This window comes from Physella acuta, unplaced genomic scaffold (assembly GCF_028476545.2).
Source record: "Physella acuta isolate Inbredline_101_S28 unplaced genomic scaffold, ASM2847654v3 ptg000232l, whole genome shotgun sequence".
NCBI lineage: Eukaryota > Metazoa > Mollusca > Gastropoda > Physidae > Physella > Physella acuta.
Window position 1 is genome coordinate 51,860 of NW_026731751.1, and position 25,819 is coordinate 77,678.

Genomic DNA, 25,819 nt, shown 5'->3' on the forward strand with positions numbered 1-25,819 from the left:
AAGTTGCATAAGGAGACTCATAGTATTAAGTTCTACCACACAAAAAAAAAACATCAGTGACGTCACGAGTCTAGACATTACCAACCACGAACCATATCTGTCAGTTTGAAGTGCCCATAATTTTGCTCGAGAGTTTCGATCAAGGCAGACAGACAGAGACAGTGAGTTAAATAAAAGCTTGTAAAAAAATTCATTTTTTTTCATAAAAAACGTTTTAATAACAAGCTTTTATGTACTAATGCACTAAAAGTAGAAAATAAATTATACACTACAACTTATGAGGTGGCACCATTTATGGGGTGATACCGTGACGAAAATTCGTAAAATTTACTGTGAAAATAATGTTTTATCCTGTTAAAGTAACAAAACAGTTGGGGGAGAAGGGTAACACCAAACGGTAAATGCTAAATTTTTGGACGATGGGGGTGGGGGGGGGGGGGGGGGGGGGAAGGCACACTCAACTACTGAACCGATCCAATGACAACTCGTGTATATATTGTTTTGTTGTATTTTGACAGGACTTTGAATTGGTTTGGATTGAATCACATCTCTGTAACGTAGTGGTTATTTATATCTATGTTGCAATCAATCATCCCGCAGGTTTATGTTGTGTTGTTTTAGGCCGAGATTTTCTGATGCTGTTGAGTGTTTTTGGTAGAGTTGTTGTGTTGACAGACTTGTTCTGTAATGGACTCTGGTTGTAGCGTTTGGACTGGATTTTTGTGTTTGATTCCCAGATGTGCTTCATTAGTTTTGAAGGTTAACTTGTCTTCGTAGTGGTTGACTTATATTGTTTGACTTGTTTTGTTATTTTTTACTTGTTAAACAAGTTGTTTGGTTGTGTTTTACTTTTTTTTTGCTTGACGTCTTTGACTTATATTATTAAATTGTACTTACTAAGTAGTGTTTCTAAAAGCAAAGTAAAGTACCCTTTCAAACCATACGGTCGGAGGTCGGCGTGGTCGGGTCGATTAATTAAAGCTCATGTTTGCTGAACCAAAAAGTCCCAAGGTGAGGCTCAATAGCTGGTGACAGCAATTCTTCTATGAGAGACAACTCCAAAATCAAACAACTGTGCTGACCTTGTAGTTTGTTCTTGGTTGGACAAAGGCTATGGAAGCAAATCTAGAAAAAGGAGCAGGCTGAAATCGGAGGGAATTCCGTCCAACGCTATGATTAAGAAAGAAGTAAAGCCGTCTTTACTTTCCTTAACGTGAGTCAAGTACCTATCAGAACGTTGTGGACTCAGGGGCGTCTTACGGACTCGAACCGTGAACCGAACTTGAGCCTTATGGGTTAGTGGTAGCACGCTCTACTCTTCGACTACGTTGCGTTCTACCTGTTTTGTTATTTCTCATAGGGCTTTCAAGACACGGTAAACATCAGTTTTCTAGCCTTGAGCATTTCAGATTTGGGGAGTTTGGTTACCATGGTAGCTGAAGGAATAACGCACACCGTGGCCACGGTGTGGCCTGATGTTCCCATGAACAAGGATGACGTCTGTTATCTGATAGGAGGTGAGCTTTCGTTCTTTTAGCTCCGGGAGTTAAAAAAGTTTGGATAGTGATACAGGGGAAAATATGGGTTGTGATGCATGAGTATGTGTGATGGACCAAAGCAAAAACCGACACGAATAACGTGATTGTACAATTCTAAATATTAAACAGGTAAAGGAGTGGGGTCAAACCATAGTATAAAAGTACAATTGTGTGATAGAATGGGATGAAGACCCCAGCTGGCGCAAAGAGCGACACCTAACTTAGTGACGCCACTGCCTGTAGGTGCTGTAACTCTAATCAGCCCCTTCTCTGCTGCACCCCACCCCGATATATATATATATATGTGTGTGTGTGTGTAATTATAATTTCCAATCATTTAAACACAGTAGTCATGGCAACTATCTGATTATTTCCTCCCTAGCACTGCCCCACGCCACGTTTGTCCGCGTGAGTTGGCTCATCACCAGTTTCATCACGTTCGAGCGGTGCCTGTGCGTGAGCATGCCCCTCAATGTTAAGCAGATTATCACCGGCACGCGCACGGTCGTGGCGATGGTGTGCATCTACGTCATCGTTTTCCTGGGCATGTCGCCCTTCTTCATCGGCAATCAGCTGAGCAGCCAGTTCAACCCCCAGACCAACACAAGCCGCATCGTGCGGGTGTCCATTGCAGACGTCTTCTTCACCGACAACATTGGGCACAACTTCAGCGTGGCCGCGCAGTTTGGTTCTATCATCATCAGCCTCGTTTCCACGGCCGTCATCGTCAGGCAGATGGAGGTCAAATGGAAATGGCGGATCGAGTCCACATCCGGTGCGCAAAGTGAGAAACTTTCAGTGCGGGATAAGAAACTGGTGAAAATGGTATTGACGATTTTGTATGTGTACATTGCTTGTCTAATCCCCAGCTGTCTTACCTTTATCCTTGAAATAGTGTACCAAGAGAGGTTCAGCTTCATGGGGCCCAACTACAACGTGTACCTTTGTGTCGTCTCCGTTATTATCACATTTGAAGTTGCTCACAGCACTGTCAACATTTTAATCTACTACTATATGAGTGCCAAATACAACGCGACTTTTAAGCAGTTGTTTTTTAAATCGAAAGAGAGATTAAAAATGCTGGATTATTGCATGGTGTGTTGTTCTTTTTATTACAGAAACCAGTATATACATCAACAAAGATTCACATTTAAGCTACTAAGTTATTTTTGTTAAACAAACACTCCCTAAACTTGCTTTAAATGTAATGGGCCTTTACATTTGCAGACGCACACTATATAATGTGCGCATTGGCCGGCTCTCTTGGTCAAAGCCCGAAGAACTTAGCACTAAGAGCGTATTTTGTGCATAGGCCGGCCAATGCGCGCACTGGCTGGGACGTACTGACCAAAGTCCGAAGAGCTTAAACTTGACAGCGTATTTTGTTGATTGGCCGGCCAATTCGCGCACTGGCCGGGATGTCCTGGCAAATGTTCTATCTAGACTAGGTTGTGATCGCGTTTTCATTATTCTGGGTGCGGTTTCATTGAGAGTAACGTATTGTTTAGCTCTTGTTTGTAAAGCATTCTATACAAGTTTATACTCAGTTACCAGGATCATTTAACCAATTTCAATTATTGCGAGCTTTGGAAACCAAAAAGAGCAGAAGAAGTAGCTTACCATCTGCTGGATATCTTCACGACTATTGGTGCCCCAAGTGTGCTTAAATCAGATAATGGAAAAGAATTTATTTCTGAACTAAAGATCATGTGGCCTGAACTTAAAATAGTTCACGGAAAACCAAGGCATAGCCAAAGCCAAGGTTCAGTCGAACGTGCCAACCAAGATGTTCAAAACATGATGATGACATGGATGAAAACAAATGAATTAGCTCATTGGGCCGAGAGTCTCAAATTCATTCAATTTATGAAAAATCGTTCTTTCCATCAAGGAATCCAACAATCGCCATACGAAACCTTGTTTGGATACAAAGCAAATGTGGGACTTAGCACTTCAAATCTACCAAGAGAGGCTCTCGATAATTTAGTTACTGAGGAAGATCTTGAGAACATTGAACGAGAAATGGAGGTTGCCATAAATGCAACGACATCCTCAGCTAACACATCTGCTGCCGTGGTGGAACGTCAAGACCAGTTGCGTGACAATAATGTGGCCAACAGATTCTGTATAGTTTGTGAAAAACATTGTAGTGCAGCCCATTCTTGTGGATCCTGTGGCAACGATGACCATGCTATTTGCGGAATACCCAATTAAGCAGACGAAGGGTACGGAGGAAATATTACCTGCAGATTATGTCACAATAAACAAGACATCATTGACAACAGGTCAGCAGCTCATACTAGCTTGTAAACTCGAGGTGCTAAAATGTATAAAACATCAAATACAAAATTTAAACAAGCTGAAGTGGGTGACAATGTACGCATCCGTATACCAGATGTTGACAGATGTCGCGGTGATCCTCCAAGCGTCATTGTAGTTGTCATGAGCGTCGACGGCGCTTTCTACAAGTTAGGAACGGAACATGGTGTTCTAAAACAACTGTATGTTTGAAGTGAGTGTTCAATTCTTCACGAAAAACTGCTCTTATTATCGTCAGTTGGCACTGAAGAAAAATCACTACGAACCATCGCATCTTCACAATCATTGACCGGCGTGTCCCCCCCCCCCCCCTCCTGCAATTAAATTATATTTGAAAAGTAATTTAAGTTGAAAAGAAATAGAAAATGACTGATAGCTTTTGGACTTAGCTCGAATCGTGAATAAACACTGGTTACGAATCTCATGTTTATGGATATCCAAAAGAATTGATTTTCAAATGTAATCACGGACGCTCAGTAGGGTGGAGCTTTGGGATGGGTGGCAGTTGGTGGGGTGAAGTAAAGGATAACTGTGCATTTAAATCTATGGCTATGGAACGCCAAACCCTAAAAAAGTGTCACCAAGTTCAAGTACTACGTTACTGAGAAGGTTTGTATTTATAGAGAGTCCACGTATTACATTACAGGTCATGATTGCGGTCTCACAAGAGAAGGTTCGTGTCTATAATTAGGAAGAGAAAGCCAGCTACACCTTATTTATGAGTTTCGCCACAGCATGCTCGGGAAATCGGTACTTTAGACGTGTGAGAAATCAGGACAAGTTTACAATAAAGCAAACTCGGCCTGACGTATCAAAACAGTATAGACTTCAAAATTTGTTTATAATCCATACACTATTTAAAATCAAAATCATTACTGTCTAACTATTGTAAAGAATATACCCACAATAAAAAATGTGCTTAATCACACTACTAATGTTGTTAAAGTTACCAAAGTATCAGATACAAATTGAAAGACCGCGTTTATTAGGGGGATATCAATGACAACTAAATCACTACCCTTCATTGTCTTCAATGATTCGCCTTCCTCCATAAAAGTTGTGCGACGAGGACAATTCGTTGACAATATCATGCCAGCACCACCTGAAGACGATTGAATAAAACAATTTGGAAGAATTCTTTAAATTAATCATTCTGTCTTGGAACGGGTGAATCCTTAAGAAGACACAACATAACAACTCTTAACTTTCTTCCCAAAAACAAAAAATAATAAATCACTCCGTTAATGCCACCCTGATGTAGATCCCCATGGCATCCCCTCCCTCTCTGCACGCAACTGAATGTTAATTTTGTTATACCAAGACAAGTACACAAGAAAGTCAGGACTAGCGTTCATCAGGTCAGGAACTGTCTACTTACAGGCATCCCGATTGCTCACTAAAAGAACGTCTTTATCGGTCCACATACAATAGGGTATCTCTTAACGTTTTTCCCAAATTTACATTTCCCAAATTTATATCGAATTACGGCCTTTCCCAGTTCAGGTGGGTGATAACTCACTAACATCTACCATATAAAAATCAACAACGTCGGCATTCGACCATTTAGTTTTTCCCAATTGAATTCAGCAACAATTGATTAAGTTAACAAACTAATTCCGATACCAATGACAGTGCTGAAACGCGGGGCCCCTTCAAGCGCGGGGCCTGGGGCGACCGCCCGTTTGCCACCCCCTAACGCCGGCTCTGGATGCGTCAGTATCAGGTGAGAGTTCTAGAGGGTGACACCCCCACACCGCCGTCATTAAAATAAACAAAAATGCATGACACATAAATATCAATGTTTTTATATATTTATGATCGTATGTATATAGGGACTGCTAAACGGAAAGGATGCAGAGGCGTAGCAACCGATTCAGGCGCCCCGGCCGGACTATACATGTTTGTGCCTCTCTCCCATTCTATGTATAGTTATTCCTGTCTTTGAAAAAGCGTCCCCCCCCCCGTTGTTTTTAAAAAGCCCCCCCCCCCCCCCCCCAAGTAAATAAAAAAATAAATTACTATCCAATTAGATTTTCTATTTCGCTGCCACAAAATTGCCACAAAAACATTTAAATCAATGGGACAGCCTTGAAGTCATTTATTTTCGTAACTTTAACTGTATATTATTTAATACTTCATTTAAAATGAGCTTTCAAATTAATTTTTCTACCCCTTTTGGCACCCCTTAGGGTCGGAGCCCGGGGCGGTCGCCCCACTCGCCCTCACCTAGCTACGCCACTGAAAGCTTGTTAATTCTATGAGTAAATTTAATGCAGGAACAAACATTTTAATTTTATTTATTGCCCATTATGTATGTTAACTATATTATCGAGAAAAAACTTATTACATAACATAAGATGATGGTGTGTTGGTTTTAGCTTAGAGAAGTCATCAAAACAAAAACCTGGGGCGGGGACGTGGGAGGTATTGCTTCTCTAACCGACAAGGAAGTCCAGGAGAGATGCATTTGAAATTAGACATCAAACATGTTTTGTGACACATTGTTTTAATAGTTTTCTTTATTTTCATCTACACACATATTTTATCAATTACATGTTAAGGTCGGCATAATATAGACTATTTACACACACACACAAAATGCTTACAAATAATATGGACAATTTACAATACAATGCGCACATCGAGTTGATGATAGTACAAATGTTAAGAAAATTAACCAGTTAGTGTAATCGGTCGGTTATTTCCACGACTGCATAGTTAAATATTCATAAACATAGCCCCTCCTCCACCCAACTTGCTCTTCTATACACATACGCAAACGAAACAACACTGTTTTTTTCTGGTCACACAACTAGATTTAGGCCTAAATGGAGGCGAACGAGTAGACGAGAATCCTTCCATAATATTAAGTCCGAAAAAACCAAACATACAGGATTTTATAACCTATTTTAATTTTAACTACGCCGTGTATGATTTTTTAAATATTTAAATTTTTAAAATGGGCCTCTCGAATACCTTTGGTCGTCTTTGGCGGACTTTACTCGGTCGCCTCCATTCCTCTTGTTGATTTTCATTGACGTAAGAGAAAAACAACAGCTGTGTCGTAGTAGATAAAAACAAATGCATCGTTGGAAACGTAACACATTGTGTACATCATGAGCATCATGGGTAAATGTATTGGCGTTACTTCAGGAGCCATGTTACATAGAAAAATAAAACACAATAGTAGAAAAACTCACCGAAGTCTAATTTGAGTAATTTGATTATCGTTTGGCGACAGAACTTTTTTATGTACACGTTGACTGAAGAGTACTTATAAAGATTTTAAACTGCTGCTTAGTCTACCAAAACTGGCGACTACACGTTTGCAGTATTTCACCCAATGCCTTCGTTAAATTAAAAGCAAAAGTATTCTAAACTGATGCGATTTTCTGCTTACTTTTGTATTGATTGTTTATTATTTTAAAACCAAACAAAAAAGAACACAATTCTAATCAAGACAAGCGAAACATCTTTTGAAACAGACTTCTTTCTAAAACAGCTGAAAGTTTCTTTAGCTTAGACTGATGGTGCCAAGTCTATAACAGAAACGTTAATCCTCGGACGTGAGGATTTTTATTGTTGTTAGTGCTTTTCCATTCGTACCATTTTATTTCATTTTTCCCTTACTCTTCAAAGTATGAGGTTTCTAATGTGCTGGTAGAATTGAGGGTTGTTAATGTGATGGTAGTATTCCTTGTGTTAGAACTGTAGAAGAAAAGAAAATCGATGTTAAAAGAAACATAATAGGACAATAAATACATACTATAATTTATGACACTCTCAAGTCGGACATACAGTGTCATGTATTTAGTAATAAGTCTGTATATATATATATATATATATATATATATATATATATATATATATATATATATATATATATATATATATATATATATATATATATATATATATATATATATATATGAGAATCTTGGAAAATATATTCATGGTTTTTACATGAAATATGTTGTACCTTATGATTACTGCAGTGAATGTATGTGTTTGTATTAGGCTGATCCCCTAGGTAAGTTTATCTTGTATCTATGATGTATCAGTTTGCCAGCACTGGTGCCTGCCAGGTCACAGCGCAGTACACACAGACTTAATTCACCACGGATAATGATAATCTCTCTGGTATTGATTGCACGCAGTTATAGTTGATTAAAATACGGTTACAGGTCGAAATTATTGACGTCCTGAGTTTCATTCTCACCCTTCCCCCCCCCCCCCCCCGCCAATCTCCCCATCTCCAGAGGCGTGCACTGGGGGTGGGGACAGCACAAGCGCCCGCTCCATCTAAAACCACATGTTCAGGAGAGTAGCGCCTTTTTAATTTAACTAAAATGTACACCGTGGCCCAGCTGATGTGAAGAAACAAAAAAAAATTCAAACTTTCAGAAACTACAAACCTGAAACTGTCATTAAGAGTGGCCAATTGTATGTTATGTAAAAACTCACAACATGCATACCGTTTGCCTTCTTGACGGCTAGTTAATCACTAGGTCAAAACGAGGTTCATTTACTTCACAATACAGTGCAAATCCTCTCTAGCATCTATACATTTGCTGGTTAAAGTACACATTTATCTGTAGCCCACAGCCCATAGAAGGTATTCAGGCGCGTCCTATGTCTTCTTCAAAGTCTGGACTCCTAGCTGTCGCATCTTCATCTCCACATTAGCAATTCATATGATCCATCTAAGTCAAGATTAGCTTTTTTGGTCGCTTTACTTTGTGGTTTTGGTCACTCATTAACTTTTCACCCCTATGAATTGATAATGTTTTAGATGACTTATCCATCAATTTTCTGTTTTCTGTTTTTAAAGTTTTTACCGTACCAGTATTGTAGGATATATATATATATATATATATATATATATATATATATATATATATATATATATATATATATATATATATATATATATATATATCGTATAGTTCTTGCTAGGTTCGTATTTTCAATCCTTTTGGTTGACTTGGGCCACAGTGCAGCTGATTACATCAAGTGTAAATATTGTATGAGCTCCATCTAAGTTCACTATTTTTTTATGCCGTCGTGCTTAAACAGCTTCAAACGGTGCCTGTGTTATAGATTTCAGAAACCTGTTTCTAATTTATTAGCATTCACTGCTTTGTATGTAAAATTTGATTTCGACACGTGCAAATCCACCTTACAGTTTACTGCGTTGTTGCTACATAAATTAAGCGTGTTTAAAACACAATAGTGTTAAAACCGTAAAACACATAAAATCTACTTAGAAAATATAAATACAGGAGAAAAAGAATATTATATATATATATATATATATATATATATATATATATATATATATATATATATATATATATATATATATATATATATTTATATATATATATATATATGTATGTATATATATATGTATATATATATGTATATATATATGTATATATATATATATATATATATATATATATATATATATATATATATATATATATATATATATATATATATATATATATATATATATATATATTTACAATCAGGAGCTATTGCGTTTTAAAAATATTTTGCTCTCTAAAATGTACTGAAGCTAATCTAAAATATTTAATTTAAAGAAAGCAAAAAGGAGTTGCCAATAAAAATACATTAAATAAATAATGCTTATGATATGAAAGGCAAGGAGAAGTTTAAAATACACACTTTTAAAGAAAACACACACATACACACTTTTGTGTGTGTGTATATAAATATATATATATATATATATATATATATATATATATATATATATATATATATATATATATATATATATATATATATATAGGTCTATATTATCGTCTTTTTGTGCACTCACTGCTCCCCTTCACCTGGCAAATCCCATTTTGTTTTCACGTGACCAGATACTTGCCTGTACTAAGAAAATGGTTCTCAGTCTAAAAAAACAACACGTACCCAGGGTTCATGTTTACATACACCTGCAAACGGAGCTTACTCTAGACAGGTTATGGGGTACATCAATCTACAGGATGAACGCCGCTGAACGGCGCGTTTTCTCATCAAATTTGAATCCTTTACTGTGTTTGCTTACTATAAACTCATCCCAGAATGTGTTCAATCACGTTCAATTCGTTTAAATAAATCATATTTTATTCTAATAATATTTTAACAGCAATATTTACCTCCCTTCCCCCAGCCCCTATATCACCCGACGGATATTTTAATTTAACGTTATAATCTTTTATTTTAAAAAAAAAAAAAACCCAACGATTTTTTCTCAAAAAAATGTACCAATTTAGTTGATCGCATTTAACCTTATCGTCGGCGTGGGTAATTGTTACAATTTGATATACGCTACAGGCATTCGCTGAGGTTATTTTTAACGATTTTACTCGATCGTTTTAAAAATTGACTAAATTTACGGTAGTTATTGAACAGTGATTTGAGTAGATCCAGAGTGATCCAAAGACGTATTCACCGATTGCAGCTTGTTACTTTACATTTTTTAATCTCCGAGTGATCACTGTCAAATATCTTCGTCTAGTTTCGTAGCCTGGAACCATTTCGAAAATTTCTAATTTCTTAATTTCTAATTTCACATCGCCTCGTTAGGAATCAATGACACCGGCTTCGTTCCAATTTGTAGATTTAAAAAGCAATGTTTAAGTATAATTTGTATGTGGTTTTAAATTGTGTATCTTTTACTTCTTGACTTTATAATCGATGTAAAATAATGTAAATAATTGTTTCGGTATTTTGTTTGCCGGATCTTTACACAAGCCACGAATTTTTAGTTCACAACAAAGCGCGTGGCGCACATTCAGAAAAATAATTGTTTATTGGAATCAAATTAATGTAAGGTTGGCTAACGGCTTACAAAAGCGCCTTGGTCTTAACAGTCGCACTGATTCGCCTCGATGTTTTAGCGTCGCTTCATCCGCCATTTCTTTCGCAATTTTTTGTAAGCGCTGCAAATAAGTCACACTCAGTCCAAAAGTTATTCGAACATTTTATGTTCACTACGTCTCTTTAATACAACAAAATATATCGTCGTTTACAATTTTAGTTTTATTTTAGAATTTTAATTTAGAATTTTAAAAACAAGACTAACACATTGAAAGGACTCGTGTGAACATTGCTTTATCATGTAGTATATTATACAATTATGTATATTTCCGTTGAGTGTTAAACTTAACATAACATAGCCAAATATCACATGGTAAATTTCACATAGCCAAATATCACAAGGTAAACATCACTTAGCCAAACATCACATAGCCAAACATCACATAGCCAAACATCACATAGACAAACATCACATAGCCAAACATCACATAGCCAAACATCACATAGCCAAACATCACATAGCCAAACATCATATAGCCAAACATCACATAGCCAAACATCACATAGCCAAACATCACATAGCCAAACATCACATAGCCAAACATCACCTAACCAAACACCACCGCTAAAATGGCCAACTCGAGTGATGTGGGGTTGGACATGGGGCCCATCTTGATGTCTGACCGTGAGAGGGAGATCTCCAACATCATGTTCTTCGCCGTCATCATCCACCTGATCAGCATCCTGGGCACTGTGGCCAACGTCATCAATATCATCGTCTTCATCAAACAGGTAGGTCGTCACGTGACTTCAAACCATAGACGCACGCAGGGCGGGGTTTTAATTTTTTATTTTACATGCGTAGTTACATTACTGAGCGTGAATGGAAGCCTTAATTATGGATATTTTCAAGTAGATTTGAGAAAGATACTCGACAGACAGGTGGCGCCCTAAGACAGGTGGCCATTAAAACAGATAGAGCCCATGACAGGTGGCGCACTGAGACATTCGGCGAATAAGAACGGAGGCTGACAGAGAACTGAGACCGGGAAGGGGGTATCTTTTAAATGAACTTGTTGAAACAAATCAGATTTCCAAATCGTGTTTATTTTTAGTTTGCCGATATAAATAAAAAGCCGATGACCAGCATGACAAGACATTTCAAACTAGCACAAGAAAGATGGGTTACCACTGGGGACAATTGAATAAACTAGCACAGGAAAGATGGGTTACCAATGGTAGTTGGAGAAACTAGCACAAGAAAGATGGGTTACCACTGGAGACAGTTGGAGAACCTAGCACAGGAAAGATGAGTTACCACTGGGAACGGTTGGAGAAACTAGCACAAGAAAGATGGGTTACCACTGGGAACGGTTGGAGAAACTAGCACAAGAAAGATGGGTTACCACTGGGGACAATTTGAGAACCTAGCACAAGAAAGATGGGTCACTACTGCGAACATTAAAAAAAAAAAACTAGCACAAGAAACATGGGTTACCACTGGGGACAGTTGGAGAACCTAGCACAAGAAAGATGGGTTACCACTGGGAACGGTTGGAGAAACTAGCACAAGAAAGATGGGTTACCACTGGGAACGGTTGGAGAAACTAGCACAAGAAAGATGGGTTACCACTGGGGACAATTTGAGAACCTAGCACAAGAAAGATGGGTCACTACTGCGAACATTAAAAAAAAAAACTAGCACAAGAAACATGGGTTACCACTGGGGACAGTTGGAGAAACTAGCACAAGAAAGATGGGTTGCCACTGGGGACAGTTGGAGAAACTAGCACTAGCAAGATGGGCTACCACTGGGGACAATTGGAGAAACTAGCACATAAAGGAGCTGTCGGTAATTATCTGGAAAACTGTTTATGCCCAGGTTGTGCGGCAGGCAGATTAGCACTACTGACATTATTTTTTAGGTCCGTTGAATCAAATCAGATACAATGTGTCCACATTGATACCATCGGGATTACTTTAGCCATTAAATAGCTCAGCTAAAAAATAGAATAATCATTTCGATTCTGCCTGATGCAATAGTCAAGCTTAATAACCCGTTCCTGGTGTAGATTTAAACATTTCGTTTTGTTACTGAGAGATCTTCCGGAATTGTTTTACAACGACCGTAAGAAGTCATTGCACAAAATATACTTACGTCCCCAAGGGAAGTAAGTCAAAATGATTACCTGGAGTTAACATTCCAGTTATTGTTCTTTTCTTTTCTGAATTTCATAATATCCAAATCTGTAACACAGTAGACCAACTTTTGATGTTTTACCAATGCTAAATGACAAAAGTTATGATAGGTTGTTAGGTCACGTAAAGGGAAACCTTTTTGAGTATAGAGCTATTGGGTTGGCCGGCATTGTATTGGGTAAAGCATGCCTGCTTAATTCTGGTTAACTACTGGTAGTGAAAGGGTTTTTTCTTTGTTAACTTTTATTCTTGTGAGTTTAATCATTAATGCATGTTATAAATAAGCTTCTCAAAGTTTTGTTGTGTTTTGTTTGGTTGGAATGTGGTGTGTTCTGTGGCGTCACAGTCGGGTGCAGGGGGGGGGGGTGCGGTGAGCATGGGTGACACTATTTAGGGGGTGACATCTAGACCAAAAATGGTAAAATTAACTGTCAAAACAATATTTCATCCAGTTGAATTAACTAATTAATTTGGGAGAGAGGGGTGACACCAAATCGAAAATGCTATATTTTTGGGGGGGGGGGGGGGGGCAGAGGGCACCCTCAGTTACCGAACCGATCCAGTGACGCCTCGTTGTGTAGATCTTATTTTGTTGAGTTGTGACAAGATTGAGATTTATTTGATTGCATTGTGTTTTATCATGTCTGTATCGTAGAGGTTATTTACATCTATGTTGCAATGGATCATCCCGCAGGTTTATGTTCTGTTGTGTTCGGCTGGTTTTTTTTATGCTGTTGGGTATTTTTGTTACTTATGTTGTGTTGACGTACTTGTATTTTAGTGGACTCTAGTAGTAGCGTTTGGACTGGATTTTTTTTTTTTTTTTGATTTCTAGATGTGCGTCATTATTTTTGTTGGGTTTGTCAGTTAAGGTTAACTTGTCTTTGCTGTGTTTGACTTATTTGGTTAATTTGTTTTCGCTGTGTTTTGACTTATTTTGTTATATTTCACTTGTTTGGTTGTGTTTGACTTTTTGTTTGACATGACTTATTGTCTTTGACTTATGTTATTAAATTAGACTTGCTTAGTTGAGTTTTAAAAAGCAAAGTAAAGTACCCTTTCAAACCATACGTAAGGACGTCGGCTTTGTCGGGTTGGTTCAATGATGCTGCCTTATAGTTTCTTTTCCGAAGAGCCTGGTACGTCGGACTCCCAAGTCCCCTACATAATAGCGTGGGGGAGGAGAGGTGCAAGACTGCCGGGAACCAAGAAGGGTTTGCTCTCGACCCTAACCAGATATCTTGACTTAAGCTGCGGCCTTCACGTGGCTTCGGAAGAGTGCCACTAGTCCGACCAAGCTCATGACCCTCCTAACAGCAGCTACAGGTTTTTGATCTGGACGAGTAGAACTGCTGTATGCGCTAGGTTCAAAGAATGGCCGAACGCCCCCCACGATCAAGCTGGGTACCAGGCGGTAGGACGACGTCCCGCGTCTGTTGGGTGGGGAAGGAAAGCCCGGTGAGAGTCGACGGAAGTAGCGACCGACCGACCGATGTGTGGGAAACTCTTATGGTCGTAGTTTGCCACACTGAGGCCTGCCTGGCTAATGGAAGTCAACCTTCTGGGCCGGTTTCCGTATAAGGAAGGAAGGAAGTTTCTTCTTGGTTGGACAAAGGCTATGAGGGAATCTAGTCCAACGCTACAATTAAGAACGAAGTTAAGTCGCCTTTACTTTCCCTAACATGAGTCAAGTACTCATCAGAGCTTTGTGGATTCAGGGGTGTCTTACGGACTCTAACCGTGATCCGAACTATACTTTAGGGTTAGAACGCTCTATCATTCGACCACGTTGTGTTTTACCTGTTTTGTTATTTCTGACAGGGTTTTCAAGACACGGTGAACATCAGCTTTCTAGCCTTGAGCATTTCAGATTTGGGGAGTTTGGTTACCATGGTAGCTGAAGGAATAACGGTCATCGTGGCCTTGGTGTGGCCTGATGTTCCCATGAACAAGGATGACGTCTGTTACCTGATAGGAGGTGAGCTTTCGTTCTTTTAGCTCTGGGAGTTATAGGAAGTTTTGGATAGAGACACAGGGGAAAATATGGGTTGTGATGCATGAGTGTTTGTGATGGACCAATGCAAAAATCGCCGCGAACAAAGAAATAGTGCAATTTTATGTCAAAACGATGCTTTATATCCATTTTAAATAATAAGTGAGGTAGAAGGGGTCAAACAATAGTGTAAATATAAAATTGTGTGATGGAGTGGGGTGACACCCCCAACTAACGCACTGAGTGACACCCGACTTAGTGACGCCACTGCCTGTAGGTGCTGCATCTCTACTCAGCCCCGTTACCACTCCATTCCACCCCAACTTTATATATATATATATATATATATATATATATATATATATATATATATATATATATATATATATATATATATATATATGTGTGTGTGTGTGTGTGTGTGTGTGTGTGTGTGTGTGTGTGTGTGTGTGTGTTTATATGTATGTGTATGTGTGTGTGTGCCAAGTGTACTTATCATTTCCAACCATCCATGTTTCCTCCCTAGCACTGCCCCACGCCACGTTTGTCCGCGTGAGCTGGCTCATCACCAGTTTCATCACGTTCGAGCGGTGCCTGTGCGTGAGCATGCCCCTCAAGGTCAAGCAGATCATCACCGGCACGCGCACGGTCGTGGCGATGGTGTGCATCTACGTCATCGTTTTCCTGGGCATGTCGCCCTTCTTCATCGGCAATCAGCTGAGCAGCCAGTTCAACCCCCAGACCAACACAAGCCGCATCGTGCGGGTGTCCATTGACAACGTCTTCTTCACCGACAACATTGGGCACAACTTCAGCGTGGCTGCGCAGTTTGGTTCCATCATCTTTAGCCTCGTTTCCACTGCCGTCATCGTCAGGCAGATGGAGGTCAAATGGAAATGGCGGATGGAGTCCACAACCGGTGCGCAAAGTGAGAAACTTTCAGTGCGGGATAAGAAACTGGTGAAAATGGTGTTGACGATTTTGTATGTGTACATTGCTTGTCTAATCCCCAGCTGTCTTACGTTTATCCTTGAAATAGTGTACCAAGAGAGGTTCAGCTTCATGGGGCCCAACTACAACGTGTACCTTTGTGTCGTCTCTGTTATAATCACATTTGAAGTTGCTCACAGCACTGTCAACATTTTTATCTACTACTATATGAGTGCCAAATACAATGCGACTTTTAAGCAGCTGTTTTTCAAATCGAACGAGAAATTAAAAATGCTGGATTATTACATGGTGTGTTTTTCTTTTTATTAGACACCAGTTTATATACATCAACAAAATTTCACATTTCAACTATTAAAGTTATTATTGTTATACAAAGACTCCCTAAACTGGCTTTAAATGTATAGAGCCATTACATTTACAGACGTCCAATATATATATATATATATATATATATATATATATATATATATATATATATATATATATATATATATATATATATATATATATATATATCACAGACGTAGCTAGGGGAGGGCGGGTGAAGCGGTCGCCCCGGGCGCCGACCTTAAGGTGTAAGGGGCGCCAAAAGGGGTACAAACATATTTTAAAATCTCATTTTAAATTGATAGTTAGCCCCGAGCGCCCGAATGCGTCGCTACGCCTCTGATATATATATATATATATATATATATATATATATATATATATATATATATATATATATATATATATATATATATATATATATATATATAGCTAAACATCACAGGCAAACATCACACAGCCAATTATCACCACTGGAAAGCCCACCTGGAGTAATGTGTGATGGACACGGGACCTGTCCTGATGTCATATCACTACACATTTCGACCTATTGCCATGATATTTTGGGAAGGATGAGAAAACTCATAGCCCCTGCAATAGAATAACTGGTGTCTCCCGATAGCGTCCGAAGACGCCCCAGAAACATGTTTTAGTCCTCTTTTGTTGATCTCCATCTATCAGCCCCGCACAATAAAAACACATTTTATATTAAGTTAAAAACTTGTAGTTTGGTCTCGTTATCTATTGCTTAGGCGATGCAAAAGCTCCTCTTACGTTCTGTATTTTCGCCTTTTTTGTCCCTCTCGGAGAGAGAGATGAGGTCACGTAAAAGGAAAATAAAGAAGCTATACAATAGGATAACTTTAATCTGCAAGTGTTTTAGCCCTATACACTACACCACATAAGGCTCAGTGCCTCTTAAAAAAAAGATTCTAATATTTAAAAAAAAACAGCACTGTCAAAGATTTTTGTTAGTTGTAAAAATAATAAGAAGCGGATCCTAGTTGCTGGAAGCAGTTTTTTCCAGGCATCTCTTCGGGGTGGCGGAGCCCCCCATCCCCCAAAAAAATTTGAATTTATATTTCTATATAAATTCCATTACGTATATACACAATATATACTTTTAACAGTGTCCGCCCCCCCCCCCCCCCGAAAATTTCAAGTGCCCCAGGAGAAAAAAATGTAAGAAACACTGACTGGAAGGCCTACTACTCCTAATATACTTAAAAACAAATAAGGTGACTAATATTGCCAAATGAGCCGTGAAATGCTGGAATTTATTAGATTAAATACTAATTCATATTATCTGTCTTAGTTGTTGTTTTTTAAATTTAGAAATACATTTTTATTTAGATTGCCCACAAATCTTTCCTTGAATTTTTTTTCAAGTCATGAATTGAAAATAACAATAAAACAATTACTAAAAAAAACGTAAATTAGTAGAGTAAGGCCAAACGTAGGGTTATGTTTTCAAATATAGACCTTATCTAGATCTAAATCTAGCCTTAGTCTATAGTCTGTGCATAAATCTAATTTAGCTTCATAAATAGAAATCTAAATTGTAAAACTACTAAAACTTATTCAAAATAACACCCCCTCGATCGTTTTAATAATATTTAGTTCCTTTAAGCGTGTTTAAGTTTTTTAAATGTTTAAATTACATTTTGCCAATATTAAAAACACAAATCTGTCAACTCAAAGTAGACTAGGCCTACACAGTGAAAAAAATGTCACTTTGTCACATTCACTTCACAAACGCGACGTAGAATCTAGATCTAGTTAGCTAGATATCTAGAATATAGCTTAGTCGTTTAGATTTAGAAATCTAGTTAGACAAAAAGTAAAAGCCTATCTATCATTAATATCATAATAAACTAGATCTAGAATCTAGACTATAAATAAGACTAAAGTGTGCAAATGAACAGATGAGCGCAGCAACAAGTTTTAGTAAAGTTTGTTGTTTAGTAAAGTAGGCCGAACGGAAATATTAATAAATAATATTAAATAAATAAGACTTAAGATTTTTTTGAGTAATAAAGAAAAGTAACAAGTGCCAGTGTGTGTAGTCAAGTGAGTTAACTAATAACTAGTCTTTTAGATCTATTTTACTGTAGTAAAGTAGTGCATAAGTATAAGTAACATTAAGTACTATAAGTAGGCCTAAGTAAAAAGTAAGTACTAGATCTAGTTACTAGTACTAGTGTAGGAGTGTAGGGTAAAACTCCATTTTAGCGTATTTTATTCTCCGCTGCTTGTTTACCTCCAGTTGAGCGGAATTTATTATAGTAACCGAAACACACTATAACAATAACATTAGGAAAACACGATTTATTTATTTGTATTGTATTTTTGTTTTGACAAATGAATAAAAATGAATTAAAAAAACAAAGAGACAGACTTTGTTTTAGATTTTGATAATTTACTACTTTTGTCAAAACTTGAGAAAAATCCAAATTTAGAATATTGAATGTGCTATGTTCGTGTGTCAGTTAAAATTTTCATGGCAATGGGTGAAGTACGTAAACATAACTCACAATTGCAAGTCAGTTAAGTTTGTATTGTTACAAGTATCTCCCAGGCATAATACTATAAATAAACATTTATTAACTTATAATGAACCCAAAACTGAGGCCAACACAATTTCAAGCAGCTATTGCCCGAGCTATGACGTATGCTGGTAATTAAAGTCACTGTGAACTCATGGTGAACCCGCAACCGTGTAAGGATTTTTTCCCGCTGACGATCACAAGATATTAAATTATTGGAACAGTTCTAATGCTTTTTTATGTTTTTTTTTTACCTTTTCTTATTAAAAATCACAATCATAAAAAAATAACTAGATCTAGTGTTTTCCTGACGTTTTTGTGTGTTTCGGTTGTGTTTATAATAAAATACGCTCAACTGGAGGTGAACGTGAAGCGGGGAATAAAATACGCTAAAATGGAGTTTTACCCTAGTGTAGTAGTGTAAGCCTACACTCAGTACACTGGCCTACACAAATACAACCTTTAAGCCTCACTTACTTATTAGGCCTCTTAGGAAGTCTACCCCAGTGTCTGCCCCCCCCCCCCCCACCCCCCAGAGAAAAAAAGTCTGGAAGAAACACTGGTCAGTGTAGACATCATGAAATGAATGATTACTGATTTTACATTTACACATTCAATACATCACACACATTGGTTGTCATATTCATTAGTAGCACATTAGTAAGCTACTATTATGCCTAATTTTAATTTATTAATTTTTTAGTAAGGCCTTAAAGTCATATATATAGGCCTATAGTATCAAATTATTATTAGGCCTCATTAATTAATGATTAAGTAGGCTATTATATTAGTAAACATTTACCAACCAAAGAGTTGCAACTTTCAAACTTTGACTTACACTACAAAATGCAGAAACCCAAACAATTTTTAGTATTACCCAATAATTAATTGTTAATTGATGTAATTTTATACAGTGTACAACCAGTTCTCAATTGAACCAACCCGTATATGATGGATGGGCTTAGTGAGAAGGCAGCAGGCTTAAGAAGTCTTTTCTCATATTCAAACCTGGTCCATGCTATCTCTGGTGCCACAGTGAGTAGTAAACTGTCACCTTTTTACTCAACTGTGTAACATTTCTTTTTTATAAACAATATAGGCTTATATAAGTTAATATAAGCTAATTAAAGTTCACCTTAGTTATGGATATACTTCAGTTAATAAAAAAAGTAACAAGTAAAAGTTACCTTATCAAACCTGGCATCTATGGGGCAGATGAAAAAAGTTCATCTATTTCTGTGACCTCAGCTTATGAAAGGATCATGTGGTCAACATTATGCCCCACTGCCTTTACTCTCCCTGAATCAGGTACCCAAAAGAGCTGTGTACTCAGAGTCACCCTAAATTCTCAAGCCAGGGCTTCAAACTCAAGATGTTTGAGCTAGCAGTTATGCACTCTAACATTCGACCATGCTGTCCTATTAATTAAAGACAATCTACATTTGTGAAGACAAATGTTAGAAAAAAGATTTCCAAAATGTTTCTTGATTGGTGTAAATCTAATTATGCCTCTGGTTAAAAAACACAATTTTAAAAAAAAATTTTGGTTAATAATTTAATATTAAGTTAATAGAGATTAAATATTCTTTACACTTTACATGCATTTAACTAGCTATGAACAATGAAACAAACTTTTCAAAATAAACACAATTAATTAAAATCATCCCCTATAGCAAATGGTGGATATGTATGTATTACAAATGTTTGAAGAAAGTATCACTGTTAGTGAAAATGGATTTATATGGATTTTTACTTTGTTTCAGGGAAGTGTGATTGCTATTTCAGTTTTCTATCCACTTGACACAGTGAGGACTAGGCTTCAAGGTAACTGTTTGATCATCACCATTGAGACAATCTCATCTCTTAAATCAGTATTCTCCATAGCACTTTGTATTTGGCTTATATTTGTTACAAGCAGTAAAATTTTAGGATACAATTTTTATTTTAGTTACCTATTGTAGACATTTCAGTTGATGATTTCAAGCTATCATATAATATATAGTTTTTTTATATTTTTAATTTCTTTTTGAAAATCTAGTTGATGACCACAGGTGTGCTAAAAATACATTCCATGTTTTAAGGGAGATCATTCAGGAAGAAGGGTTGTAAGTATTCAATAGTTTTCTTTCTCATTATTTGTAGGTAGTATCTGCTTCTGTGGTTGTAACAGTACTGCATAAATAAAATTATGCTTTTACTGAAATACTTTCACGTGATACTAAAATTTAGCTTTATTACTTTATAACAGATCATTTAAAAACAACACATAAAAAATAGAGGGAAGCAGAGAGAAGGTAGCTTCTTCTCTTATTAATTAATGAGTTATTGTTTTTTCTCCCAAGCATTAACATTTTCAGGAAAGTTATAGCTGGTCTTTTGTGTAAATAATAGCTCAAGTTATAGATCTATATCAAGTTGTCTTTTTTTTAAGCTTTTAATTTTTAACATTTATCTGGCAACTTTGTTCTGTCAAGTTTTAAAGCCAACAATAAAAAAGAATCTCCTAAATAGGGAAGGGTTTAATTTTCACTGTTGTGGTTTCAGGGAAGGTGTATATCTAGGTTGGTTCCCTGTAGTGACTGCTCTATGCTGCTCCAACTTTGTCTATTTTTACACCTACAATGGTATGAAGTCAGCCATTGTAGGCAAGCACAAAAAGGCTTCCCCTCTTGCTGATTTATCCATGGCTTTTATTTCAGGTACTATCTGGTCTTTACCACTTATCATTTCGTTACTTCTTACATAATTTGTTAAATTGTTGTTTTAACTTTTGATCCAACTAGCAGGGCTTTTGTACACTGACTAGTTTTCATTGTCAAACACTTTTGAGTTCTTAAGAAATCTATTAGATACAATTTCTTAATCCCCGGTTATCCCAATGAAATATGTTCATTATAATATTATTAAACTAACATTATTTTAAAAGCTTGGAATTTTAATACATTTTTGTTACTTTTATTTTTCTTAATACAAAGAATTATCCTAACAACCTTAAGACAATGTAGTTTAGAAATTGTATGATTCAGACTATCATACAGGTATGATAGCCATTACAATATATACATGTAATAATATTTTTTCTTTTTATTGATGTGTTGCATTTTTTGTTGTTACTTTTGTCTTATTAGTTTTGATTTTTTACAATAATAAGCAGTGCAAGTATGTTGTTTTAGACAGTACACATTATTTTAATTTGTTGTGGTCCAAAAATTCTTTCAAATTGGTTAACATTTTTTTTTGCAAAATATATTTTATTTTATTTACTCCCAAAGCAGCCACATTGAATTATTTTAAACACTATCTCTTTATTTTATAGATTCCATTTTTAAATATAAACCAGATTGTATGGGTTATTGTTGGTTTATTTAGCATGGATTAATTTTCCAACAATAATCTAATCTGCTTTTATCTTAAAAATGTTTTATTTCACTCAGCTTGGGTCTGTATAGAGGATGGCAGTCCATGGCAGTCACAACCTTTCTCTCCAGCTTTGTGTACTTCTACACGTACGCCTGCTTGCAGTATTTTTCTGCTGTTGGTGTACAAGCTTTCCCCACACATCCCTTGCCCTCCACAATGACACTAGATCTACTGATAGCATTTATGGCAGGTACAAACTTTTCCCTAGCAACTGGCTTTCTTCATGTTATCCTGCTTCTTCTGTATAGCCAAGAGCTTTCTTTTATGGGAGTTAAATTAATGGACTATGAGGGGTGATGGTTTCTTTGCTTTTTATATTGCCTTTTTGTTCTACAAATCAGCAGGGAAGTATTTAGTATGTTATAAAACGGTTATAGTTTCAGTATTTCATTATTTTTTATTGTGTTTTTATTCTTAAAATAAGAATCTTATACTCCCTATTTTGGCCTGAATATACTGCATTCATCCTCAATATCAAATATTATAAAATAAAACAATCATTGGTAAACAATTATTTTAGGTTGAACTTTTTATGAGGATGAGTGTAAATTGACATTAGATTTTGTTGTTTAACACAAGATTTATTTATAGATATTTGTTGCATGAACTGCAGTGATATGTAACTCACATCTGAGTTTACAAGAAAGAGCTTCTAAAAATGTTTCATAAAATCTTTTAATTAGAGCAAACATACAAACATTTAGAATTGTTGTATTACAGAATGCACAATGGTTATTTTTACCACAAGTTTTATTTATTTATTTATGCAGTTTTACTTCTTATATTTCCTTATATATTTATTATGTGAATGCTGGATGTTTATAAAATCTGTTATACTTATACCCATTTTTTTTCTCATAACATTAACAATGAATGAATAGTTTAATTTTTTTAACACGCTGAACAAGAGGCCTTATAATAATTTAACCATGCATATTTTTGAGAGAAAGGAAAATATTCTCTACTTATACCTGAAGATGAGTTTGCTAATGGCTTTTATACTATTGTATGTCTCACACCTAATTAACAACATGCTTTTAATTAGGATCCAAGAAAACGTCATGCCCCTCTAGGTAAAACAAACCATAAGCATTTTTCATAAAACAATGAATGTAATGAGTGAAATATTTCTTCTAGGAGTGGTGAATGTCTTAGTTACCACACCTCTTTGGGTGGCCAACACTCGACTAAAACTGCAGGGGGCTAAACTTCACACAGCACATTACAACAAGAAGGATGGCCCTAACAAATCCCAATACTGTCGTTACAAAGGGATTGTGGGTAATTGCTTTTATTGGTAGTAAATTGTATTATTTTAAACCTTGATTACATTGTCTTTTATCGGTTTTTTTTTTTTCATAATTAAGCTTCAAAATTTCATGATATCACTGATGGGTTTTTACCTTTTTTAAACCACATCCTGATGATTCTTTCATCAGTTTCTGTACTATTCTTTTCAGACTGCATTCTGAAGATAATCAGATCAGAAGGAGTAAAAAAGCTGTGGGGTGGAACTGTGGCATCTCTACTGCTGGCTACCAACCCAGCTATTCAGTTCATGATTTATGAAGCACTGAAACGATACTTCAAAAGATTTTTTAACGTTGCTGTAAGTTTTTGTGTGTAGTAATTTATTTTTTGAGCCATGCTGTTGATGATTGTTGTAGTTAAAATGTTTTAATTAAAAAATCTTAAAATTTTCAGTGTTTCAAAAGATGGTTTAAATATTTGACTTATTATGTTCTTAGGAACTCAGCGGGTTGATGTACTTTATACTGGGAGCCATTGCTAAAGCATCAGCCACTGTTATAACATATCCATTGCAAGTTGTACAGAGTAGACTGAGAGTAGGTATCTGTGACAATAGTGGACAGATGTCCAGTTGTTCTGTTTTAGACATGGCTCAGTTGTGAATTTATTGTGTGCCCGTAACATCGTATACATTATAGAATCACCTCTAATCTTTATTCTTTGTGTCTGATATCTTTACAAATAATAGCTTCTATAAGATTTTACATATAATGGCAAAAATGAAATACTTATAAGCTCACATTTTTTTCTTCTTGTCAACAGGCTGGCTATGCCAAGGTTGAAAGCTCTCAAACATTGAGGCAGAACATCATACATCTAGTCAAGTGAGTGAGCTGTATGTTAAAGCAGCTAGACTTTAATTATGAACCTAAATTGAATGTTGTCATTTTATGTATAATATGTACTTAAGAGCAAGAAAACTGATAATAATGAGATATGAAAAATATTTGCTCAACTTTATACTTTGTTTTTACAGAAAAAATGGACTAGGTGCGCTGTATAAAGGTATGGAAGCCAAGCTGCTGCAAACTATTTTGACAGCAGCACTGATGTTTGTTATCTATGAAAAGGTAGCAGCACTTATATTTAGGCTGATGGGTATAGCATCAAAATAATTCTCTAAGCATTAATAGACGCTGTCTTCCATTTTAGTTTTTTAAGCTTGTATGATATGCTTTGAGCAAACTTCTTCCAGACTTTATTTTTTTATTGTTCAAAATGAGTGCTTGAGTATTCATTTGCATAGACAAAGAATTTGAATAGCAAGTGTAAAGTTTGTTTTTGTAAGTACATTTTAAAGATACAACTTGAGTCTTTAAAAAAATGCTAATCAAAACTTTTTGTACATTTCATGAAGAAAGTCAAATCATTTTTCTGTTTCCCCGGTGCTTAATTTACCTTGCATTTTTGTTTCTTGAACTACACTAGTACCATATTTTTCTAAAAAAATAGATACAGTTGTTATGATATTTATAAACAGATGTACATGAATAAATGACCATAACAAAAATGATAGTTACAGAAATCTGTTTTTAATCTTCTAAAAGTTAAAAAAAAGTACTTTTGTTTTTTGCTGTATATTTTTACTATAGCTGAATATATGAAAATAGCTCTTGGTTTCTCAATTAGTATGACATTATAGTTCATTATAAACATATTTGTTTATAATTTGTTACGCCATTCCAATACTTTACTGTTTGTGTTGTTACATTTTTCAAAATGAATGTCATTTATTAAAATCTCCTTTTTATTGTACAATCAGATATATTTAATCATTAACTTATGAAATATTTTTTAAAAATGTTAAATCGTTTTTGTGATTGTCTAATCTATTTAGTCCCAGTTAAGATAAAAATATGCTTTCTCAACTTACACTACAGCAAAGGGACTTAATTTATAGTTTTAGAATCAGATGTTATAGTAGAAGAAGAATTTGACATTTTGAAAAAAACAATTATTTGTAGATTACATCTAAATTGGTCAGAAAAATCTTAGGATGGATTTTTAAAATTTACATTAGCCTTTCTACTTAACCATTTTACATGGATAAATGGTAATGAGATTGCTAAGTGTTTAAACACTAACTGTTGAGCTTGACTGAATGGGTTAAGATATTTAATACATTTCCATAAGCTTTGTGCCAATAATAAGTATTATGAAAAAATATTCTCTAAATATTTTTTGTTTGTGATGGTTTATTCTATTCAGTTTTTCAGTTACAAAACAATAAAATATTTATTTTGTTTTTTTGGAAATAAATTGTTTACTAATTTAAGCTTGTTTATGTGCACTTTATTAATTTTGGAACGACGTGGCATAAGCATTAGAGCACTGCTAACCCAAAAGTCTTGAGTTTGAACCTGGGTACAATTTTC

General features: G+C 35.9%; 3 protein-coding genes across 4 annotated transcripts; all 3 read left to right on the plus strand.

Annotated features, from left to right (window-relative positions):
• Window positions 1-1,429: 1,429 nt before the first annotated feature.
• On the plus strand, window positions 1,430-2,700 carry LOC131938070 (uncharacterized). Its single transcript, XM_059295962.1, has 3 exons — window positions 1,430-1,517; window positions 1,921-2,556; window positions 2,657-2,700. The coding sequence occupies exons 1-3, from the start codon at window positions 1,430-1,432 to the stop codon at window positions 2,698-2,700; spliced, it is 768 nt and encodes a 255-aa protein (XP_059151945.1).
• Window positions 2,701-11,327: 8,627 nt separating this feature from the next.
• On the plus strand, window positions 11,328-16,149 carry LOC131938071 (uncharacterized). Its single transcript, XM_059295963.1, has 3 exons — window positions 11,328-11,489; window positions 14,718-14,874; window positions 15,416-16,149. Exons 1-3 carry the CDS (start codon window positions 11,328-11,330, stop codon window positions 16,147-16,149), a joined length of 1,053 nt encoding a protein of 350 aa, XP_059151946.1.
• Window positions 16,150-18,168: 2,019 nt separating this feature from the next.
• On the plus strand, window positions 18,169-25,719 carry LOC131938083 (peroxisomal membrane protein PMP34). 2 transcript variants are annotated; one of them, XM_059295979.1, is made up of 10 exons: window positions 18,169-18,237; window positions 19,628-19,748; window positions 20,477-20,537; window positions 20,752-20,818; window positions 21,258-21,412; window positions 23,271-23,414; window positions 23,594-23,742; window positions 23,882-23,980; window positions 24,207-24,268; window positions 24,421-25,719. In XM_059295979.1, exons 2-10 carry the CDS (start codon window positions 19,662-19,664, stop codon window positions 24,557-24,559), a joined length of 963 nt encoding a protein of 320 aa, XP_059151962.1. In that variant the 5' UTR covers window positions 18,169-18,237; window positions 19,628-19,661; the 3' UTR covers window positions 24,560-25,719. The 2 variants fall into 2 exon arrangements, with proteins under 2 accessions (XP_059151962.1, XP_059151961.1); XM_059295978.1 differs by lacking the exon at window positions 21,258-21,412 and adding an exon at window positions 22,148-22,323.
• Window positions 25,720-25,819: the final 100 nt, after the last annotated feature.